This window comes from Onychostoma macrolepis, chromosome 25 (assembly GCF_012432095.1).
Source record: "Onychostoma macrolepis isolate SWU-2019 chromosome 25, ASM1243209v1, whole genome shotgun sequence".
NCBI lineage: Eukaryota > Metazoa > Chordata > Actinopteri > Cypriniformes > Cyprinidae > Onychostoma > Onychostoma macrolepis.
The window spans coordinates 1,970,255-1,996,408 of record NC_081179.1 but is presented as its reverse complement, the minus strand read 5'-3'; the positions used below and the strand labels follow the sequence as shown (position 1 = coordinate 1,996,408).

Here is a 26,154-nt window from a genome sequence, read left to right as displayed (position 1 = left end):
CACCATTTTTTCAGTGCATTATAGTATTTATTAATATTTAGAATTTTCTTTTATATTTCAGTATATATTTTTACTATTATAAATTTTTTAGTAATTTCAATGTGATTTTGTCATTTCTATTAGGCTATTAAGCTTTAATTTATTTCAATTTTAGTTCAGTTTCAGTTTTAGTTCAGTAACTTTAGTACTTCACGTTAAACTTATTTTATTTCAGTTAGTTGCCAAGGCAACATTTCTATATTTTTTTAAAAACTTTTAAATTTTTTTAAAATTTTCATCTAATATTTATATTTTATTTTGTTTCAGCTTTATTTCAATTAACAAAACTACACTGAAAAAGTAACAACACTGAGAACAGCATAAATGTAAAATTATGAAAGAATTCAGGTGTTTTGTTCCTTTTAAAAGCGCTAATTTCCTGAGTTTGATGCTGAATTCATTATATTAATCAGTAATCAGTATGCAAATCCATTTAGAAAGCTGTTATTTGACCCTCACTGTTGAACTGAATAATCATCTAAATGTGTGTGTGTGTGTGTGTGTGTGTGTGTGTGTGTGTGTGTGTTTCCTCGTGAGATTTCACCCTAAGTGGCCCGTCATGCCCTGAGGCAAATCCTCACTGAATGCAGATGTTTGTGCTAATGGTGTGTGTGTGTGTGTGTGTGTGTGTGTGTGTGTGTGTGTGTGTGAGAGAGAAGCCTAATGGTTGCGTTCTTCAGAGTTAAATGGCGTGTGTGTAATTCAGGTCACTGATAGTCCCAGAGGCCTGGAAGAGTCTCCTCTCCCACCAGATGAAATTAAAACGACTAAAACTGAAATAAAAATACGTTAAAAGCTAAAGATAAATATTTATAAGTGTATTAGATAAAGTGAGATCAATTCTGATCCAGTGTTGTTATTGTTAACTAAAACTATTAAAATAGTTTTCATTAAATGGAATAAAGCTAAAATAAAAATATTAGAAAAAAACTTAAATAAAAAACAAACAAACAAACAAAAAAAAACCATTGACTTTAGAAATGGTGCTTTGGAGAAATAAAATTAAAGTGAACTTAACAGTTTGTTAAAAAAAATTACTAAAACTGAAGTAGAAATAAATTAAAGCTACATAGAAACATTTACATTAAAAATTATGAAAGCACATAACAAAATGACTAAAACTTGAAATAAAACAAATGTAAATATACAGATTAAAATTACTATACTATTGTATACTAATTTTAAAATAACAGTTTTTCTGAATGTTTGTATTCCATTATAAATATTACATAATAAATATAAACAGCAATGAGAAATGTTGCCTTGGAAATTAAATGAAATATTGTTTTAAGTTAAACTACTAAAACTGAAATTAATAATAATAATAATAAAATTGACCAAAACACATAAAACTACTAAACCTTCAACTGGAAATTAAAATTTATAAATTAAAAATAAAAGCTAATTCAACATATTTATAAATGTTATTATAATATGTAAATAGAAAAATAATACCGTTCTGAACATCTGTGTTCTGTTATAAATATAAGATTAGAAAAGTAAATGAAAATTTGAAATTTTGCCTTGGAAACTAAATGAAATAAAAGTTGAAGTATTAAAATTACAAAAACTGAAATTAAAAATGAATAAATAAAATTGACCAAAATGCATAGCAAAATGACTAAAAACTTAAACTGAAATGAAAATGAATGAATGAATAATTAATTAATAATATAAAATATAAAAATATTTATAAATACTGTAAAAGTACATAAATGGTAAACTACACTGTTTTGTGACCGGACTGAACCGTGGATCGGCTCTCAGCAGCACGTGTGCATCTTCACAGCCGCAGGGGCTGCTGGGATTGTTCATAGGTGTCATGTGTGCATCTGTACAGTAGATCAGCTGATTCTGTGCGGTGCAGGACACTGTGTATCTTTGCTTTATGAATAGATTCAACTGATCTAGATGAGCATATTGTTGAGATGAGTGAGAAAACAGGAGTGTTTTGATTTCTTAATGCGCTCCAGAAGAGTTCATTGTTAGACGTGACCTACCAACTATTACTGATGTTTAGTATCAGTACTATTTCTCATGTAGCTCCTGCTTTCATGCGTGAACTGCAGTAATCTGAAGCATGTTGTGAGATGAAGTTAAAGCTTGATCAGGATTGATTGTGTCTCAGCATCTTCTGAGTGTCGTGATGGGTTGAGCTGTTGGAGGACGAATGATTGTGATTGTGATTTTTAGACGGAAGTGAAACTCTTCAGAGGATGTGAGGCTGTTTCTCGTTCTCGGAAGATGAGCTAGCATGATTTCAGAAGGTCAAGGGAAGACATTGAGTTTGGACACAATGGACCTTTTCTTGTCAAAAGTCTTGTGTGCAATTAAACTGTACAGTATGTATAAAATTAATATATAGAATAATAAATACATAGTAGTAATGAAAAAATTTAAATATAAATTCTTAGGCTTAATTATTTATTTTTATTATTGTTTGTTAGTTTAATTATTATTTTTTTTTGTCTAAGAATTTAAATTCAGAAGAATGCAATTTTTGTTTATTGGTATGTTATTGTTATGATGAAGTGTTGTCTGTTTTGTTTTGTTAATGTTTTTTCTACTGTATTAATCAGACTTTTTGGTGCAGATTCTTCTGTCACAAATTGGGCAGATTTCAACATGTGCTGGTCGAGTCCTCAAAAACCATGAACGTACACAATTGTCAGTGTTTTTTTTTATGTGAGTGTTTCATATAGTTGTGCTTCTTCAGTTCAAGTCATCGTCTGATTTTAAGGAGGGTTTTGTTGTCGTGTGTTGATTTCTCTCTCTCTGTTGTTTACAAGACAATGAAGCGTCGGCTCAGAGTTCAGAAGTCTGGTTTGGCAGCATTCCTCGTGTTTCTGTCCAGTGAGCTCAGAAGAGCAAGCGAGCCGCTTAGCTTTGACGCGACCGGAGCGTGATGCTGTGCTTGTGCTCAGGCGCTCCAGGCCTCGAGTCTCTGCTGACGCTTTCTCCTTCCCATGATTCATTCATCAAACCGACTCTGACTTCAGTCGCACTTCAGCTGTCAGTGCAGGACACTAGCTGAGCCAATCTCTCACATCTCAAATTTCTTTCTTTCTTTCTTTCTGTGTGTGTATTTTTGGTTATTTATTGTATTTATATTTTTAATTACTTATCTATGATATAATGCAGGACAGTAGTTTGGTGAATCTCATGAAATCGGTTATATTTCACAACATTAATAGAAATAAAAATCTATTGAAATAATATTTATTCATTCATTTTTGATATTTTATTTTATTTTATATTTGTATTTATTTTATTTATGCATTATTTACTTATAATTCTTATGTTTTAGTTCATTTACTTGCTTAATTATTTTTATTTATATTTTATATTCACTTTATGTATATCTTTGTGCATATTTTAAAATTTTGTGTTTGTATTTTTTTAATTGTATTTATTTGCTTATTTATTTTATATAATATTTCTCTTATATTTTTTATATTTTTATTTTATTCAGTTTATTTTATTTACTTATTCATTTTATATATTATATACATTTATCTACTTATTAATTTGTACTTTATTTTCTGTATATTTTTTATTTATTTGGTTATTTACTTGTGTATTATTTTTGTTTAGGTTTGTATTTATTTTATTTAGTTAATTATTTACTTATTTTATACGCACACATATATTTACTTAGTAATTAGTGCTTATTTTATATTTATTTTATGTGTGTTTTATTTATTTATTTTTTTAAATCTGATCCGGACATGTTTTCTTGAGATTCTCTGTACACTCTCTCTGCTGTCACTTGACTTGATTTAGTTTGATCCGGACAAGAGCGGATCTCTTTCTCTGGTGTTTTCATCCAAACACAAGCCGCTGTGTGGCTTTCCGTTTGACTTCGTTCAGAGCGAGAGCGGTTCCTCTGGAAGAGAGTGCAGTTCGACATTCGGTCTGCAGGCTGCTGTCAGAGTTCATCTCTCAAACTGTTTTATTTCTGACAGTCAGCTGAATCTCTGTCTGTCCGAGGTCTCTGTTTGGACTCTTTCTGACTGTGCATGAGAACGTTAATTAACTGTGCAAGTTTGTTATTGTTGGGGAAAAAATTGCATTTAATCTCACATTTATTTAGACCATAAGTGTGATTCTACTGCATGCATGTCTAGGTCAAATTAAGGAAAAAAAAAAAAAAAAAAAAAAAAAAATATATATATATATATATATATATATATATATATATATATATATATATATATATATATATATATATATATATATATATATATACATACATGCATGCATGCATGCATACACACACACACACACACACACACACACACACACACATATATATATACATACAAATTTTTTAATTAAAAAAGAAATTTTATTAAAAAAATATATATGTATATATAAGAAATAAAAGTCATTATTTTTTGTTGCATAGCATTGAGAATTTTGCAATATATTAAAATATTGCATAAAATAGAATTTAATATTACAAAAATCATAATGGTCTTGACTTATTTTCTTTTACTTCTTATTTCGAGGTAAACTGTGACCTGCACATGTTCTTTACTTCGCTTGTTTTTAACAGCAGCACATTCAGCGAGAGCTTTTTAGATGTAGATGATATATTTAATATTTCATTTGTGTCACACGTGATCTTTCTGTAATTCCTTCCTCTTCAGCGTGAGCATTTCACTTCTCCTCTTCTCTAACGGTCAGATAAACTTTCACCTCCAGCGTTTCCGCTGCAAATCCAGCTACTTCTGTTTCTGTTGTGCTTATGCTGCTTTACACGGGATACTTTAGAGCTCACAAGTGTTAGATGGTCATATCATTCATATTAATAATTTATATGCACAGTCATTTTTATAAAAAATTGCTTCCAGTAACAAATGTAAAATGGAATAGCAGAAATGCATTTACTTTTCTGGAGGGAGTTGCTATGTGGTTGCTAAAATGTATTTTATTTATTTGTGGTTTTATTTATTTGTCTACAACATGGTAATACCTGCTTAGTCAGCATTTTTCATTGCATGCAGATAGTCCAGAATGCATTGAGCTGCAGTGGTGCGTGTCTTCTAATTGGCACAAAGGGAGATGATTTGTTCCTGTATTAGCAGCCGTGTCAAACCAGCTAAAATAGAACAAGCTCTGTCATAATTAGAGCCGCTGAATGTATTCATGCAGGAATCACGAGCACGAATAATGAACGTATGAATTACAGATCAATCTGAAGCATTGCATTAATGTCTGGAGCTGCTCTGAGCTCATTACTGAATTATTGAACGGCTTCTTTTCCTTGTTTCTGACTGATGTTTGATCATGTCTGAGCGTTATATTAGTTTATGCTGATGTCATTGATTCATTTGTTTGTGCTGCTGTTGCTTTGCTGTACATTTTATTTATGTCTTCATTGATGCATTTAATATTCATTAAAGTAGTGTTTTTTTTTGTAAGATTCAATTATATATTAATAAATAATTGTGTATATGTGTATATATATAATATGTATGTGTGTGTGTGTGTGTGTGTATATATATATATATATATATATTAGTATTTATTAAAGTATTAAATCATGTAGTATTTATTCATTTTATTTATTTAAAGTGTTTATTTATTTTTGAGATTTATGTATTTAATAATAAAATTACAAATAATTATAATTATACATGATCTATTTTGTTTTTATTTGTGCTGTCAAAACATTAATCGTGATTGATTAATTGTTTACATAATGTGTGTGTGCTGTGTATTTATTATGTATATATAAATGCACACACGTGCATATATACATTTAAGACAAATGTTGTTTATATATTAAATATATTTATATATTATATAAATATATACATGTAAATATTTTTACACAGTACACACACATATGTAAATAAAAACATTTATTTTGGATGCGGTTAATCGTTTGACAGCACTTTTTTAATATACAATTAATTAGGGTTATTCCGATTCCGATACTAGTATCGGAAATTCCACCGATACCACAAAAAATTCTGGCATCGGTATCGGCGAGTACTTGAACCCATGTACCGATCCCATACCATTTTTAAACAAGATTTATGCCCGCTAGCTTCGCTTAACGCTGCAAATCGGAAATCAATTCTTCTTCGCTGCTCAGAATGCAAACACAGGAGGTTGTGCACAAGCAACCACTATTTAGAGCAGCAAAGAATAAATACAAACGTGGTAGCACATTGCCAGTAAATCACTCGCATATGCGACTAAATCTTCACCCTGGGTGACTAAATAGTGTATAATATTAGCCACTGGCTAATAAATGCTCAGATTATACTCGCCAGTGTGTGAGTTGGAGGCTATGTATAAGTTTAGCACAGATATTTTAAATGTAGGCTAGTTCCTCTCACTCAGCATTATTCTACATTTGAGCTGCAGATATTAAGAATTCATTTATCCAGTTCTGTGACTTGTGTCCTTATTTATAGACCTCCAAAATATAATAAGGACTTTATTCACGAGTTCGGGACTTTTCTGTCTAATATAGTTCCTACTGTGGACAAATTACTGATCTTGGGTGACTTTAATATACATGTGTGTTGCCCGACTCATTATCTGGTGATGGAGTTTATGCAACTCATTGATTCATTTGACCTTGTCCAACATATTAATGGACCTACTCATACACAAGGACATACTATTGATCTTGTCTTATCTTTTGGACTTCCAGTATGTAACTTCAGTATTACTGAAAGTTGTTTGTCTGATCATATGCCGGTTATGTTTAATATATTACTCTTGTACTCACTTTCAAGTGAGCAGCATGATGTGTATTACGCCCGAGTATTAACTTCATCAACTGCAGAGGAATTTTCTGATGCATATTTAGAGTCCACAGCTAGAACAGTGTTAGAAGCGCCATCTAATAGCCACAATACTGAGGATCTAACTGTGTTGTTTAATGAGACTTGTACAAATATTTTAGATCTACTTGCACCACTAAAACCAAAAGTTTTAAATCGAGCTCACACCCTTGGTTCAACCATCATACCCGTGCACTTAGGCGGGAGTGCCGTAAAGCAGAACGTAAATGGAGATCGGATAGGTTACAGGTTTCAAGGAGATTTTAAGAACTGCATGTCGGCCTATCAGTGTGCTGTTAAAACAGCTAAAATTGAATATTTCTCAGATTTAATCTCTAAAAATCCTCATGATCCTAAAGTGTTGTTTAACTCATTTGATAAAGTGGTTAATCCCAGGAAATCATCTTTTCCTGATGTTAACCCTGAGTTATGCACAAAGTTTTGGGATTTTTTAGGAGTAAGATTGAGGTTTTATATGAATCTATTCCGGTATGTCGTTGCCTCAGAATCTTCCAATTCGGTGACTGTTAATGCTCAGTTAACGCATTTTATCTAATTGATCTTGATAAATTGATAGAGTTAACTTTAAAATTAAAACCGTCCACCTCCCCAGTGGATTTTATGCCAACTCGTTTCTTTAAAGAGGTGTTAGGTGCGATTGGCCCAGCTGTTCTGACTATCATCAATAGCTCGCTGAGCTCTGGCATTGTTCCTTCTTATTTTAAGCACTCAGTGATTCGGCCATCCCTGAAGAAGCCTAATCTTGACACATCTGATTTTAATAATTTACATAACATTTTATTTATGTCTTCATTGATGCATTTAATATTCATTAAAGTAGTGTTTTTTTGTTTTTGTAAGATTCAATTATATATTAATAAATAATTGTGTGTATATATATATATATATAATGTGTGTGTGTGTGTGTATGTATGTATGTATGTATATATATATATATATATATATATATATATATATATAAGTATTTATTAAAGTATTAAATCATGTAGAATTTATTAATTTTATTTATTTAAAGTGTTTATTTATTTTTCAAGATTTGAGATTTATGTATTTAATAATAAAATTACAAATAATTATAATTATACATGATCTATTTTATGTTTTATTTGTGCTGTCAAAACATTAATCGTGATTGATTAATTGTTTACATAATGTGTGTGTGCTGTGTATTTATTATGTATATATAAATGCACACACGTGCATATATACATTTAAGACAAATGTTGTTTATATATTAAATATATTTATATATTATATAAATATATACATGTAAATATTTTACACAGTACACACACATGTAAATAAAAACATTTATTTTGGATGCGGTTAATCGTTTGACAGCACTTTTTTAATATACAATTAATTAGGGTTGTTCCGATTCTACTAGTATCGGAAATTCCACCGATACCACAAAAAATTCTGGAACCCATGTACCGATCCCATACCATTTTTAAACAAGATTTATGCCCGCTAGCTTCGCTTAACGCTGCAAATCGGAAATCAATTCTTCTTCGCTGCTCAGAATGCAAACACAGGAAGTTGTGCACAAGCAACCACTATTTAGAGCAGCAAAGAATAAATACAAACGTGGTAGCACATTGCCAGTAAATCACTCGCATATGCGACTAAATCTTCACCCTGGGTGACTAAATAGTGTATAATATTAGCCACTGGCTAATAAATGCTCAGATTATACTCGCCAGTGTGTGAGTTGGAGGCTATGTATAAGTTTAGCACAGATATATTGTCACTCGCTGAACACTCTGACCAAGCGTTTCAGAGTTTCACTCTCCGTCAAGCGATCTGGGCCATTTATCAGTTCATCTGAATGAATGCGCAGCCAGCGCACCTGTATTTGACGCACCGTAAACTCTAGTGTGAAGCGCACGCCTCGCCGTCGCTTTGCTTTTTTCCTCACACGCAAAGAGAGAGAGAGAGAGAGAGAGACTTATGTAGCGCGTCAATTCTGCTTGGTATCTAAACGATATTCTTTGTTGTATTTTCCTGTCAGAATAACGGAGTTCCTTTGGAATTCTTCAGCTTTTAAGAACTGCCGGGTTCTCCGGTAGTAGGCGGAGCTAATGCGCAAGCGACAATCTCATTGGCTGGAGCTCACCTATAATCGTCCCTGTTTCGATTTCAGCAAATTAGTTCAAGCGAACGCAGGCAACGTGATTAATATTCATAAATCCAGCAGCTCGTTAATCCTTAGAGCGTTTTATGTTGTTCTTAGTATGATTATCTTATCAGTATTATTGATAATTTCCCCCCCATTTTTTAGAGAAACACTGAATGACCAAAAAAAGCACCACCACCAGTTCAGTTAAAATGACTGTATTCATGGTTACCAAGTTTTAATTCTAATTGCTAAAGTTATATCATTAAATAATACTTGATTATCATAATACATTTATAATGCTTGACTGACTGATGTTAAGAGTGTACTTTTAGATATTTAAATAGATGTACCATTTTCCAAACATTATATATTATATTTTTTTGTTTACTCGCCAGACTATCTATCTATCTATCTATCTATCTATCCATCTATCCATCTATCCATCTATCCATCTATCTATCTGTGGTATAACCAGATACACACCCAGGTATCGGATCAGTACTCGTTATCGGCTGATACCCTGAGCCTAGGTATCGGTATCGGGAAGGGAAAAAGGGTATCGGAACATCTCTACAATTGATTATATAAACATTAATTACACACATTTATACACATTTTATATCATGTTGATGTCACTCTTTAATTTATTTTCTGTTGCTTTACTGTATATTTGTGCATTTAGCACACACTTTTATCCAAAGCGCTTACAAAACAGGAACAAAAGCACTTTGTCAATATTTGTACTGTACAGCTCTGTTATTTGATATCAAGTGATATCATTTCTGTACCGCTGCAGTATTTACTGAGAAAGCATTTGTTAAACTGTTGAACTAGCAGGCGTTGCTGTGTCCTCATGAGGGAGGAAGTCATTAAAGCAGAAGCGCACTGAATGTAGTGTGTGCTGTGTGTAGTCTCTGTCAGGCGTGTCTTGTGCATGTGTGTTTCATGCATCACTTCAGTGCTATAATGTCTCGTTTGTGGTCTTAATGTCAGCTGCTGACGTGATTTGTGTCTTTTGTTTAGTTGCATGGGTGGCGTCTGCTCTCGTCCCCTGAGATCCGCTGTAAGTCTAGACTGATGCACTCGCTCACGTTATTCTGCTGTTATTGATCGGCTCGTTCCAGCAGAACGGACTTCAGATCGTGTGTCTCTTCTTCTGTTGGATGCCTGTTTCACTCTTATGCAGCTCTAATAAAACGCATTCGGGCATTGGACGAATGAACTGGTTTCCAAATCCTGTACTGTCCAGCCATGCTGTCTACTGTCTGCAGGGGCAGCTTCCTTCTAAGGCAGCATGAACAAGCTGTTCATGTGAGAGATGCACGTACAAGAAAGAATTCATAAAAAAAAAAAAAAAAAGTATTTATTGATTTATTTCTCAAAGGATCATAATGAAAGGGCATTAATGGAGTATGGTGCTCAGTAATTTTGAGTTTTGCAGTTTGTGATCATGTGATCCAGATTCCTCTTTATGTATTTATTTATTTATTTTACTTTGCTTCAATTAACAAAAATGTTTTTGCATTTAGTCTTTATTTATTTCCAGTTAGTAATTTTACTGCTTCAACTTAGTTGCTAAAGTAACATTTCTCATTTTTATTAGATTTTATTAGATTTGAGATTTATGTATAATAATAATAATAATAAATATATGTACATTAAATACATATACATACAAGTATAAAAGATTTGTAATTTATTTAAAGAGATTTTTATATTTATAGAAATATAAATAGTAAATTTCCCAACTTAAAATTGCAATTTTATTTATTTATATTAAATTACTATAATGCAAAAATATTAAATTGTATATTAAATTATGCAATTAAAGTAATTATATATATATATACATACACACACTTTATTGATTGATTGTGTAAAATTATATACTTTTATCGTTCTTGTGCAGTCAGAGGATGATGGGAAAATAAGATTATAAATAAAGCAGTTTCTATCAAGCATGATTGCTAGTTCACAATATGCTCATAAATAAACGGCACAGTCTGAATAATGATCAATGACCTCTTGAGTGTCGAGAGTCTAATCGCACCGTTAGCTGACATTCATGCGCACTGCATGTCTGAAGATGTCTAGATAGGGTTTGGGACGGAGCGAGGAGGAAGTCAAACCCGCCTCACAAACAACAACACGGACATCCTGCGAGCGCATCAAACTCTTCTGCTTTTCCTTTCTTTGTCCCCATCTCTCTCTCTCTCTCTCTCTCTCTCTCTCTCTCTCTCTCTCTAAGTCTCTCTCTATGTCAGATCATTTCAATTTTCAATTCGATATGTGCATTATTGGCTTGACAATTGTTACCATGTATTGCCAAAGCATAGTGTTTACATTGAATCTAGAACAGATATGTATTTAAAAAAATAAAATTAAAAATAAATAAATACATGATAATATATGGCGTGTGTGTGTTTGGGGGTGCATCACTGTCTCTCTCTCAATTCAATTCAATTCAATTCAATTCAATTCAATTCAAATAGCTTTATTGGCATGACAAAAATACATTTTGTATTGCCAAAGCATTAAGACAACAAAGAGAATGGTTTAGAACATCTGGACATTTATTTATATATTATGTAATATATAACTAATATGGAAATGTCATATACTGTATATACACACAGATACATATAGAGGAAAAAAGATTATCATACAGAATTCATGTAACTACTGGACTTAGAATTTGAACATTATCTCTCTATGTCTCTCTCTCTCTCTCTGTGTGTGTGTGTGTCTCTCTCTATATATCTCTCTCACGTTTCAGGAAATAACAAGCCTCTCTCTCTCTATCCCCTCCCCCTCGGCGCATTTCCTCCTCCCCCTCTCGGGCGCAGCTGCCAAACCACACACACACACACACACGCTCGTCTGGAGGAGCGGCAGGCAGTGTTAGGGACACGAGTGGATCCCCGTCCAGCGTTCAGACGAGCATCCCTCCTTTTTAAGGTCCGTTGGGTCCCGTGTTTGTCTCCCGGACTCGAGCGCAGGATTCTGCTTCTTGACCTTATAAGGATCAAACCCGGCTGACTGGAATGTCAGAGTTTGACGTCCCAGACGCCGGGATGATGATGATGATGATGATGAAGATGATGGCTCGTTCAGGACTGAGCGATGAGGATCTAGTTTAGTTGAGTCTGCGTGGTTCTCGTTCATGCCTGTCGTTACTCTGCAGGTCGCCGGGTGAGTCTGTGCACTGTAAAAAATAAACAGTAAAGAAAGAAAGAAAGACTTTTGAGTTCTCTCAACAATAGTTTCTTAGTTCTTTTCAGTAAAGATACTTTGTTCAGCCAATGTAAATGTGTTTGTTCATGCAATGCTGATTGTCTTATTTTGCTAATAGAAACTGAAACAATTACTGTAATTTATTGTTCTCTGATGAGCTCCTTACATCACAGTACAACAAATAACTAACACTAATGAGAAAACAACAACAGAACAAGTTTAAATGAAGTCAGCAAAACAATAATCCTATTGCAGAAACGGCATAATTTATTCATGCTACAATGCATGCTGGGAACTCACAACTGTGTTTGACTAGTTGGGTCAACATTTGGGGTAATTTTGTTGGCTTGACAAGGGTTTTTATTAGTGCTGTCAAACAATAAAGGTTTTTGTTTACATAATATATGCATGTGTACATATATATATATATATATATATGTGTATATATATATATATGTATATGTGTGTATATATTATACATAATAAATACAGTACACACACATATTATGTACACAAAAACTTGGATGTGATTAATCGCGATTAATTGTTTGACAGCACTAGTTTTTATGTAGTTTCAAGAAAATATCTTTTTTTTTTTTTTAGTATTTGAGACTCAAAAGGTTTCGTAAACTGGAAAATGTGCAGTTGCATTTGGTACAGTGTGTTATGAGCTCGGAGCTGCAGTGTTTGTGCTTTCTGAGCATCATGTTCATAAGGATGATATTTCAGCTAGAAGTCTGTGCGTTTGATAGCTTCACAGACAGGATCGCAGTTGAAACGTTTGTGATCATCTGATCCTGGTTCCTCGTTGAGTCTGAGGGTCTTCTGAGGGATTTCATAATGCTTGTTTGCTCTCGTAAACTTACAGACTCTCATTTGAAAGTATGTTGCATACTTATATTTGTACATTTTTAAGAAAGTCTGTGCAAGTCAGTGTTATAAAAATACAAGCGACTTCAATTTGAAGTAGCTTGTATTTTTTTTTTTTTTTTTTTATGTGATTTTTGTCTTTATTTTATTTATCTTGGTTTTAAATATTACTATTTAGGTTTAATGTATTTATTTATTTTTTAATTCAGTTTAGTTCTCATTTAGTTTAGTTCATTTAGTAATTTTAGTACTTGGTTGCCAAGGTAACATTTCTTTTATAATTTTTGTTTTTTTTAAATCCTATATTCATGTTTAGTTTTATTTGAGCTTTATTTCAATTAACAAAAATGTTTTTCAGTTTTAATGTTTAGTCTTTATTTCCAGTTAGTAATTTTAGTGCTTCAACTTAAACTTGGTTCTGTTGTGTTTTTAACAGATGCCACATGGAAACACTTTACATACTACATAAATATTTTAAAAAAAATTTTTGTGTGTTTTGAAGTAGCATTTTTTTTTATTAATTTTTTTTTTCATTTTATTTTGTTTAATTTTTAGTCATCTTGTTTTGTATTTTTGTGATTTTTATTTACTTTTTTATTTATTTGTTATATATATATTTTTTTCAGTTTTGGTTTTATTCGTTTTTTAAATTTTTTATTTATATATATTTTTTTCAGTTTTAGTTTTAGTTCAGATTTTCTTATTTTATTTATTTATTTCCAGATACTTCCCATAACTTTAATGCTTCAACTTATTTCCGTTAGTTACCAAGGTAACTCTTCTAGTTTTTCTTTTAATATTTTATTTAAGTTTTGTTTTAGTTCTATTTTAATTATTTATTTGTTTCCAGTTATTTTATAATAAAAAGTGTAATAATTTCTAATTAAATTCAGTTAATTTACAATTAGTAATTTTATAATTTTAGTGCTTTATCTTATTTTTTTTTTCAAAACATTTTTCATCCGTTTATATTTGATTTCAGCTTTATTTCAAGAAACAACAATCTTTTAAAACATTTGCTTTTAGTTATAAAACTCTGATGCAAATTTCCCAGACACAGAGGCAGTAACTGATGCAGAAGGTTTATTTGCGAGAGTTGCAGTTGTGTCTTTAAGGCGTCGTTCTGATTCAGTGAAGTTGCATGGCATGTATCTTTTATAAAGCGTGCACACGAGACCTGTGCGTACTTCAAGTGCCCTTCATAGTAAGTAGGGCAAGCGATGCTCTCTTTGAGACGGGATTGGCCCAGTGTTCCCACTCTTCGTCCGATCGCTGTGTTTGCATGATTTGATGAAGTGATTCAGTACGATCAGCTGCGTGTCTCTTATCAGAAACATCCAGAAGCGTCGGTCGAATGCGGTTCTTGGGGTCATGCGTGACTCTGTCGTTTCTTTCTGCAGGTGAACATGCGTGTCTGTCTGCGATCTGATGCTTGTTTGGACAGAAAGGTTACGCTGCTTTCTCGCACGTTCACTGCATCTGCAGCCAAACAGAACGACAAACGAGCGCCGTCCCGTCCTTCCCGGTCACGTGACGCACGTGTCTCTGTCGGCCGATGCCACGCTGTGGCCTGTCGAGGCCTGAGCAAATATGCCCCCACAGCTCCTCCAGTTGACCTTTGACCCCTGACCCCGAGCCCAGCCGTTTCTCCAGCCGCCGCAGAGCGTTTTGTCGTGTATTATCTGACGTATCAGCAGACGGTCCGCTTTGACGAGCTGCTGATGTAGAAAGTGACGGGATGATTGTGTCATTATGGAGGCTTGAAACACCTGAGGTGGTTTTGGGATGATGTCCGGATTGAATGACAGCTTCAACAGACTCAACCTGCTTTATTTGGTCAAATAAAATAAATTATTTATTTATATATTTATTATAAACATGTTCATATATATATATATATATATATATATATATATGAACCTTTATATACATCAAAATGTATTGAATAATACATTTTAGCACAATTAAAAAATAACTTGGCACAATTAGGAATCACTAGATTGATTCATTTTATGCTTTTAAATGCATCCAAATGATAAACACAAATTACTTTATAATAAAGTAAATAGATATCAAATAATATTATTACAGCCAAATATTTAATTTAGTACAAATATTTTATTTTTATTATTTTTCTTGCACAGTGTAAATGGTATTATTTATTTAACTTTTTATTTAGAATTGTGAATCAAAATAGAGAACAAATATAATACAAATATAAACAAATAAAATATCATACAAATAATAAAATAATATTTGTTATAATATTAAATAAGTATTTAGTTCTATTTTGATTAATTGTTCACAATTGTATTTTTTCTATTTACAGTTAATCAAAATAGAACAAAATCTAAATTGTTATATTAATCATTCAATAATAATGTAGAAACTTTAATTTTCTGTAAAGATGCTTTGTTTTTTTTATGTCATATAATATTAAAAATTAAATCAAATATTTAGTTTTATTTTGAATAGTAAATAAAAATGAGTTATTTTGCATGATTCATCAAAATATAAAAAATGTTAAATATATTAATCAATAAATATAATAAAGCCTTAATATAAATACATTAAAATATAGTATACATTTAATATAAATAAATATTTCTTCTAATATTAAATATTTTGTTATTATTAATCTTTTTTTTATTATTATTATTTTATATTGTACTGGACTGTAAAGCAGTGTGAGTGAGTTGCAGGTGTCTAAGTCAGCATCCTGACTGAAATATAAGCTCATAAGTGGTTTGAAGTGCTCTAGGCAGCAATTCCCATAAAGTGTATAGTTGTGTTGCACTGCATTGTGGGATTGCATTCATTATGAAGGAAGCATTAGGTTTGTGAACAGAGCTACTGCTTGCTTAAATCTCTCTCTCTCTCTCTCTCTCTTTCTTCCTTCCATCTGTTCTTTATGCATTATATATTTGCTTGGCTGTTTTTAACCTGCTTTAACACCTCCGCTCTCTTCCTTCCTTTTTCCTGCTCTTTTATTTTGGTGTTTGGTTTTGAAAAGCATTTCTAAATGTATCTGCTTGGTCGTATTAAAGAAAACTGAAAATGATATTTACTCATCTGTCTATCTATCCAATAATATTTTAGATTTTCTGTTTTGATCATTTGTAAATAAAAAGTTAATACAAATAAAAATCACTGTACAAATTATGAAAATGATTATAAACAGTAAAATATTTGTATATTATATAAAAAATGAGAATAACAATATTGTGAGTGATTCATCAAAATAGAACAGAATATAACATATAAGTATAATATGATGTTATATTTTGTTCTATTTTGATTGTGAATGAATTATCCACATTTTTATAAAAAATATTTTTGAATAGTATACATTTTATATTTTGATGCATCGATCATATTTTGTTTATTTATTGTAATTAAAAGCAGGAAAAGGCGGGAAAATCATAAGGACTTATGTAAATCCTCCACTTAACAAGCAATTTACAAAAATGTAATGGAATACAACAGTATGATCAAAATAAAAACAAATATAAAAAAACAGAGATGGGTAAATGGCAAATAAATGGAAATACACTGTTTTTTTTAATAGTCTGTTGACTTTAATGTTCCTCACACACACCGATCATGTCATCTTAAGACCTATATACTAGTTTTTCAGTACTTTTTTTTTTTTTGTAGCTTGACAACCTGTTTTCTTTCATTGTATGGAAGCAAGCAGCTTGAAGATCCTTTAAAACCTTCTTTTGTGTCGAACAGAGGAGCGTAATGTGGGTTTGGTGCGACCTGAGCGAGTCAGTGATGACACAATATTCATTTCTACATTAACTTTTGCTGTAAGCTTGTTGAAAGCGGCTTGAACAGAAGCTAGAAGAGGACGGGTTCAGCGCAGACTAAGACAGAGAGACGGCCGTCTGAAATCCCTGGGTTTTGTTCACAACAAACGTAACATCCCTGTATGAATGTTTCAAATGACTTCAACAAACCTGTAAAACCTCACTGAACTTGACCTTTACATGCCATAAACCTGTAATCGCAGTGTTGTTACGTCTCTCAGATGTATATTTTTTGGTAATATTTCATTTATTTATTTATTCAGTTTTAGTCATTTTAGTACTTTAGTGCTCAAAATTAAAGAGAAAACTAACTGAAATAAATATGCTGAGGTTAAAGTACTAAAATTAGTAAAACTAAAATAAAATATTTATATTAGATGAAATATAAGTTGCCAAGGCAACATTTCTTTATTTTAATTTTCAGTTTTGCTTAATATTAATACTAGGAAAATTATTTTTATTTCAGTTGCAGTTTTAGTTATTTTAATACTTCAACTTAAACTAAATAAAAAATTAGAAATGTTACCTTGGCAACTAACTGCAATGTTAAACATTAAAATATTAATATAAACAATATTAAAATTATTTAAAAAAAAAAAATCTCTAAAATTAGCAAGTAACATTTCTTTTAAGGTAAAGTTTTCATCTAAAATTGTATTTTATTTTAGTTAGTCATTGTACTACTTCAGGTTAAACATTTCTAATTTTAGTTTAGTTTTAATCATTTTAGTACTTTAACTTAAATGAAAATTCTAAAGTACTAAAATGACTAAAACTAACCTAAAATAAATAAAATGTTAATATTAGAAAAATGTAGCTTTTATTAAATGTAGTTTTAGTATTAGTAATTTTAGTGCTCAAAGTTAAACTTAAATAAAAATTAGAAATGTTGTCTTGGCAACTAAGTGAAATAAATACATTTAAATACAAGTACTAAAGCTACTAACAAAATGTTTTTATTTTATTTTTAAATTTTTATTTTATGCTTTGTTTTATTTTTAATTTTATTTTATATGTTTTAATTAAATTAAATAATTTTTTATTATTTTTATTTATATTTTTTGTTATTTTGTTTATTTAACTTTTTTATTATTTTTATTTTATTTTATTATTTTATTTTATTTACAAACCTTGTTTTTTAATAGTTTTAGTTTGTTATCGATAGCCACGCTGGACCGTAAGTGCTGACCGCCGCTTGTGTTTGTCTGTCCGCAGGTGGGATGTCGTGAATCCGTCGGGTGACTCTGGTGCCGATGGGAGCTGCTGCAGCATCATGAGCTGCCATGATGCCGGAGGGCGCCGACGTTACGAGGACTCGGAGTTCACGTTGCGTGTGTATCCCGGTGCTCTGTCCGAGGGCACCATCTACTGCCCCGTGTCGGCGCGGAAGGTGACGTCTGCGGCGGAGGTCATCGAGCGCGTCATCGAGCGGCTGCAGCTGGACCGTGCGCGTCTCTACGTGCTCGCCGAGGTCAAGGAGTTCGGCGGCGAGGAATGGATCCTGAACCCCTGCGACTGTCCCGTGCAGCGCATGATGCTGTGGCCGCGCATGGCGCTGGAGAACCGGCTGGCCGGAGAGGATTACCGCTTTCTGCTGCGCGAGAAAGACCTGGACGGATCCATCCGCTACGGAAACCTGCAGATGTGGCTGCGAGTGACGGAGGAGCGGCGGCGGATGGTGGAGCGCGGACTCCTCCCGCAGCCTCCGTACGTCGACGATCTCTGCGCGCTGCCCGATCTGAACGAGCGGACTTTGCTGGAGAACTTGCGCGGACGCTTTCGGCAAGAGAAGATTTACACGTACGTCGGCGGGATCCTGATCGTCGTCAACCCCTTCAAGTTCCTGCCCATATATAACCCCAAATACGTTAAGGCAAGACACTGCAGGCAAAAACACAGTTTTTTCATTAGGGCTGGGACAATAAATCGATGCATCGCGATTCGAGCAATTGTTCTTCATTGATTCTGAGATTAGCTTTTAACAGCAGATTCCTTACACACACACACACACACACACACACACACACACACACCACTTGAACATAAAATAATCATTCATACAGTTTGAAAAGGTTGAAGCGAATTACAAGGGTGTTCATAGTAGGCTGTGTTTACATTAATCTCACGTCATAAAAGCATAAAAGCCAAGGTGCAAGTACATTTAACCACTTACATGAGCCAGCCGAATGCTCTTCTTCGTGAGGATTTGAGTATGAGGTTAAAAACTAGCCTAGAGCGCCATCGAATCACAGGAACGGAAGACAAATGAATTGCGACGCATCGATTTATTGTCCCAGCCCTATTTTTCATGCACTTGAGATTTTTGGCTTTGTTTTTTGTGAAGTGTTTTTTCAGATTAGTGGGAAGAACACATCTAAAATACACTTAAGTGTTTCTTTTATAGCACTTTATCTATTTGCGTCTGTAGATTTCAAATACAACATACATATTTTTAAAGGCTGTTTTCTCAAAATGAGATTTTTTTTCCTTCACTGAGCCAAAAATCTCCACTTCAGTACCACTTACTTTACAGTTTTATTGCTATCTATATTCTGAAGGTTTTTACAGAGGGATTTGTGCCTGGTTTTATACATTTTATTCTTAAAAAAAAAAAAAAAAAAAATGCAAAATTTATTTTTCTCTGGCTGTTGTCAGTATTTTCTGATTTATGAAGTGGTGATAAGAGATCAAACAAGCAAAATCAAACTAGAATTTTGAACCTGGCTTTATCCAATGTAGAAATTTATGCAAATTAGCGCATATTTAATAAGATAACGCCTCCTTTGCATATTTAAACGTAACATTTCAGAAAACATGTAATACAAAAAATGTTTGTAATTCTTAATGTAATCAATCAACTGTGTAAGTATGGTGATATTTGTTAGTTAATTTTTTCCCCTATTCACCTGGGGTTTCTCACTTTAAGATGTACGATAAGCAGCGACTGGGGAAGCTGGAGCCGCACATTTACGCAGTGGCCGACGCGGCGTATCACGCCATGCTGCAGAGGAGGAGGAACCAGTGCATCGTGATCTCAGGAGAGAGCGGATCGGGAAAGACGCAGAGCACCAACTTCCTCATCCATCACCTGACGGCGCTCAGCCAGAAGGGCTTCGCCAGCGGCGTGGAGCAGATCATCCTCGGGGCCGGACCTGTGCTGGAGGTGAGGACGGGCTTTAGTGCTGATAAAGCATGTTTCGGTGCCTTATTTTGCTGCTGTGATCCGTGAATGCTGGTTTTGCTGTCTTTGTGTATTAATTGGAGTAGGGGTGTGCGACATAAATCATCTGCGGTAATATAGTAATTGTTGTTTTAACAATGTGCGATTTGACATTATTGAATATTTAGCAAAAACCAAACACAAAACAACACACCTACAGAGAGCACACTTACATTACGTGAAGTCTAGACTAGTGCGTATTTAGAGTGTGCATCACAATCACTGCATGATTCAGTCTATTAAAATACATTTAGAATGACCACCGATTCAAGACTTGGGGGCAGAAAATGTATATATTTATACCACTTCGTATAGTTAATCAATTTCACATGAAGAGTGTCGTTTTTTTTCCTCCAAAAATTACTGCGATTACATTTGTGATATTGATTTTTTACTACAGATCAATAAACGAAAAGTTAATTAAGAGACTTACACCATATTACCTGTTTTTGCGTCTCTGAGCAACATGACGCTTCGTTCCTGAATGAATCAACTTTAAATGATTCAGTTCAATCGCAATGACTCACTTATTAACAGTGACTTGCTGCCACCTGCTGGTGGGTTTAGTTTGACATTTAAAGTGTCTTTTTATTATTTAAATAATTTCAAATATCAGTATTCAACGTTTTATGTTTAATATATGAAAACATTATTTATGCATGTGTAACTGCAGGTTAAATGCATTCATGTCCTGCATTAAACAGTGTGTAAATACATCTAAACGCCTCTTCAGATGCAGCTTCTGTGTTTTCTCTGCACTGCAAAGATTAATTTTATTGATACTGATTTCATTGCTCGGTAACAGACCAAATGTCTTATTATTCTAATTCACTGATTAAATGTAAGACTCAAAAGATAATGCACACTTTTAGAAAAAAATGGCTTTATAAAGGTAAAAATGCCCATGAAAGGTAAAAATCAATTTAATCTTATTGGAAAAGATTAATTTCTATCAGTGTGAACTGACCATCACACAGTATATGAAGAAGATCAAAACTTCAGGAGTCAGCTGTCCACAGCAGTTCTTATGATATCAGCACAATAACACACGCAGCAAAATATCGTCTAATTATCGTTATCTATAAAATCTATAAATTATTTTTTGCCAATATCGCACACCCCTAACTTGGAGTGGGGCGCTATGATTTCCGCTCTGAGTCACTTCCTGAGCATTTTACCATTTAATTTGAGTAAAACAGAAGTGTAAAGGTATTCACGGCAACCCGTCAAAATAAAAGTTTGGTTTAACTTGAATAAATTGTGTCAGAAATATATTATTGTGCAGCAGAATGTACGTAATACTCCTACTAATACCACTACTATTAATAATAATAGATTATTAAAACTTAATTGTTTAAGGAATAATCACACAATATTTCTGCCATGTTTTAATTTTCATAGTAAACCCCCTTTGTTTGTAAAGGTTTGTTTTCATTTGATTAAAAGATTAATTAAATTACTGTTTTATGCCTTCATTTGATAACCTGGAGGTAAGAACGGGCTGCAATGCTGAGAAAGCAGGTTTCCGCGCCTCGTTTTGTTGCTGTCATCCGTGAATGATGCTTTTGTTATCTTTGTGTGTTACTTAATGGAATAGAATAGATCGGAGTAGTGGATTGGAGTGGAGTGAGTGAGATTAAGTACCTGTCCAAGCTGCAGAAATACTGAATCTAGAACAACCTTTTGATTCTGAATTTGGCTGGTTGATATATATATAGTGGTCGTGTTATTGTGCCAAATGCATTCAAAAAATGAAGTAAAATTAGATTTTTATATATAATTGGTACATAAAACCCAAAATGTCATTCTTCTTTGTTTTATAATACAATATAATATACTATATTATATATAATTAAAAATATATATTTAAACACATGATACTTAATTAAATATTAAACATATATTTATATTATTATGAATATTTTTCTTAAATATATACATTCATGTGTGTGTATTTTTATATACACAATATATATATGTATATGTGTGTGTGTGTGTGTGTGTGTATGTATGTATGTATAATTACAAAAACAAGATAAAATGCAGTTAAAAGTCGACTTAAAAATATAAAATAAGTCATGTTTTCCACAGTGTTTTTCACTAAATGAAGGCCAAGAATATTTATTTTCATTTATATGTACCAATACAACAGTACATTATAATGAAAACCATTTTTTATTTACATGTATTTTCTAAAGCATTTTAATATTTGAAAAAAAAAAACAGTTTATAAAAAAATCTAAAACTGCATAAATGAAATTCACAGTGTTTCCTTATTTTTGCCTGCAAAATCTTCATTAACATGTTGTGAGTATTGAATATATGGACCGTCCCTGTTTGCAGTGGTTTTCTGTCTGGCCTGAAAGGATCCTCTCGTACGAGCGTCTCGTTTTGCTTGATTTGCTCAGAAACTATATATTTTCTTGTCTTACCCTGAAATCAGGCTCATCCCGGGGATGCATCAAGCATGGCGTTTTGGTTTTCTTCTCCTCTCGCGTGTTGTTTCTTCACTCTCTTCATCCTGAGGGTGAGAATGAGACACTCTCATTATGACACTTTCTCACTGTGAAAACTGACACGAGCACAGCATTCAGCCCACAAATCTGAACGAACGTCACAGAGCTGAAGTTTGGGCCTAAAAGTGTCTGACAAGCTTCTCTTTTGGACATGAAGCGATGGCTTGTTTTGACGAACTGCTGTATTTTGTGCGCAATGTTCCTCGCTCAAGTGTGTTTGTACCAAACTCAGGAGTATTTGTTGGCTGAAGCTCACATCCTGCTGTTTGGACGACATAAATAAAAGTGAAAACTGCAGAAAATATGCTATACTGTGTCTCTGTTTATGCGGCATGTCGCTTTAAACACGGAAATAGAAACATTGGCTCTTCGTAGAGTTATGACAAATATTTCAGCACGCAGATGGGAACGCTTTTGTTTGTGTTTGTGATGTCGCTGTGTGTGTGTGTGTGTGTGTGTGTGTGTTTTAACACATACCAGACAGACGTTGTAACTCGGATTCTTCTTGAATTTCCAAAAGCGGACCATATTTGTCGGACACGCATGTCAATGGTCTCAGATTTGTGTGTCGCTCTCACACAGTATATACTTGTTATAGTACAATATATATGCATTATAGAGTTTAGTGTATATAATAAGCAACAAGCTTTGTATCAGTGTTATTTTAGAAGTGTTTATATATCGTTATACTGCTAAATGCATGCATTTTAGGTTTTATAAATACTTTGAATTTGTATTAATTTTTTATAATTTATTCATTTATTTCAGTTTTCATATTTATTTCTCATAAATTCAGTTAGTTACTGGTGCAATTTTTCTGATTTTCATTCAAAGTTTTTCATCTAGTTTAATTTTTAGTATTTTCTTTTTTTATGTTACTATGTAGGTTTCATTTATTTCAATTTCCTTCAGTTTAAACTTATTTCATTTAGTTGCCAAGGCATTTAAAGTTTATTTTTTTTATTTTTTTGCATTTAAAATTTTTTATTATTACTGTTTATTGTTAAGTCTTTCATCTTATATTTATATTTTATTTCAGCTTTTTAATTTCACTACTTTAAGTACTTTTTTGTAATTTTAATTTTTTTTGTATTTTTATAATACTGTTTAAGTTTAATTTACTTCAGTTTTAGTATTTATTTACATTGAGCAATTTTGCTACATCAGCTTAAACATAGATATGCCAAGGCAATGTTTCTAATTTTGATTTAAAGTTTTTCCATCTAATATTTGTTATTTTGTTTTGTTTTTTCAATGAAGTAAACTGTTTCAGTAGTTTCAGCTGACGACAATAACCCTGCTTTGTGTGAGTGATTTGAACAGCAAGTTTAGAATCTGATTTTGCAGAAGTAACACTGGCACTGTGGCGGGAAACAGGGTTACCATGGTAACCATAACTATGACTACTTCTTTAGGAACCAAACAGCAGCATGAAGTCATCCTTCATTGCGCTGCCTAGAGTTAGTGTTCATGTATGATGTTGGGTGAATCTGACGCTCCGGGCGGCTGAGGTTCAAACGCACTGACATTTCACTCACGAGAGGACGCACCTCTCACACACACACACACACACACACACACACACAGTCCACTTCAGTTTAGATTAACGTGCCATCACATTATAGGGCATGTTAGCCATCCTGTGAGCAAACTAGCTTTAGTAACTCATGACTAAACACACACACACATATATATATATATATATATATATATATATATATATATATATACATATACATATATACATGCGTGCGTACACGTAAGGCCTGAAATGCAACTATGCACACACACACTTCACACTATGCAAGTTATGCATTCTGAACGTGCAGTTAATGCAGAGCATGTTTGTATTCTCATTAGTGATATTTCTCTTTAAGATCAACTGCTGTCATGTTGGAGCAACATTTGGAGGAGAACTTTTCTGAGCATGTTAGTTAGTTAGTTAAACTGTTTGGATTTGATTGACATTTGAAGGAAATACTCGTGGAAAATCTTTACAACAGGACTGCATGCAAAAGCTTTTGCATCAGCATTTGTGTATTAAAATAAGTAAATAAATAAAACTAAATTTGATTACAATAAATAATTAAAATTAGATTTAAATAAATAGATTAAAATAAACAACAAACAATAAATAAATATAATTAGATTGAAATAAATGAACAAATTGATCAAAAAAAGTACACAATAAAATTAGGTTAAATAAATAAAAATGAGATGTTAATAAATGCATAATACAAAATTAAAACAGATTAAAATAATGAAAAATTTATTTAAATAAATAAATAAATAATACAATTAAATTAATCTATAAATTAGATTAAATTAGATTAAAATAAATGCATAATTAGACATTAGATTAAACTCAATGAAATAATGAATGAAAATTCAATAAATAATAAATAAATAAATAGTTTAAAATATATAAACTATAAAATTAGATCAAAATAAACAAATTAGACATACAAAATAGATTAAAATAAATAAATTAGATTAAACTGAATGAATGAATCAACAAATAAATAAATAAGTAAATAGTACAGTGAGTAAAAAAAATTAATAGAAACTTTAATATTTTCTAATGTTTTCAATTGGCATAGTATATAGCATACCAAATTAAATTAGTATAAATTGGGTCATTATTCATGAAATTACATACAGTAGTTGCCTTTTACATTTTACATCATATATGAGGGTCTTTGACGTCTATTAGATTGAAAACCCTGGACCTGGAAGAAAAACCTGCCGTACAAAAGCGGAAGATGAACATACATCTTGATCTAAATGAGGATGTATCATAAACTCTGTATAATGAGAATAACTCAATCTACAGCCAATCAAAACCAAGCATTTATTTTTTAAATGGTTTATATATTTCAGTTTGTCTCCTAAAAGCAGCAAACTGAGCACACAGTCAATGACATCATCAGCCGCGCTGCATCATGTGACGCAGCGGATTCAATTCAAGCGATCGTTAGTTTCCATTAGAGCGCTTTAATACGGGCCGCGGGGACATTAATGATGCTGAGATCAGCCATTTGATCAGCTTTTACAGGAATGTTGTGATTCATCGTCTGAGGAACAGTGTGTTAGAATGATTCTTTAAAAGAATCGCTTCAAAAGAGTCATTCTGAATCGGACCGCACTGCTTGCGCAGTATTATTTAGTGTTTCTTTCCCATTGTGTTGGTTTTGTAATGCAGACTAATTAGTTTTGCCTTGCGACTGCTTCAGGCTGTCTGTGGTCATGCAGTGTGCGTGAATGTTGTCGACTCAGCGGGTCTGATCACACATGTGGCTGATGCAAACCGCAAGACTGAAGACAGACAAATGCTGAAGACACAACGCAGCCAGTTAAAGCTGCAGAGATGCAGTAAAGCGGGTTCAGTGGTGTGTGTGTGGGTGTGTGTGTGTGTGTGTGTTTTCATGTGTAAAGGTCGTGGTAAACAACATGCATTTTTGGATGGGGTCAGATAACTGGTTGATTTTGAGGGAGTGCGGGTGGTAAATGTGTGAAA

At 32.7% G+C, this 26,154-nt stretch overlaps 1 protein-coding gene across 3 annotated transcripts in view; it reads left to right on the top strand.

Moving 5' to 3' along the window:
* myo9ab (myosin IXAb) overlaps positions 1–26,154 on the top strand; it is a 116,257-nt gene that overhangs the window by 20,761 nt on the left and 69,342 nt on the right. For all 3 annotated transcript variants that reach the window (XM_058766327.1, XM_058766326.1, XM_058766328.1), the window contains exons 2-3: positions 18,117–18,774; positions 19,828–20,064. In XM_058766327.1, the coding sequence (XP_058622310.1) occupies positions 18,117–18,774; positions 19,828–20,064 (895 nt within the window). The remainder of the gene's footprint in view (positions 1–18,116; positions 18,775–19,827; positions 20,065–26,154) is intronic.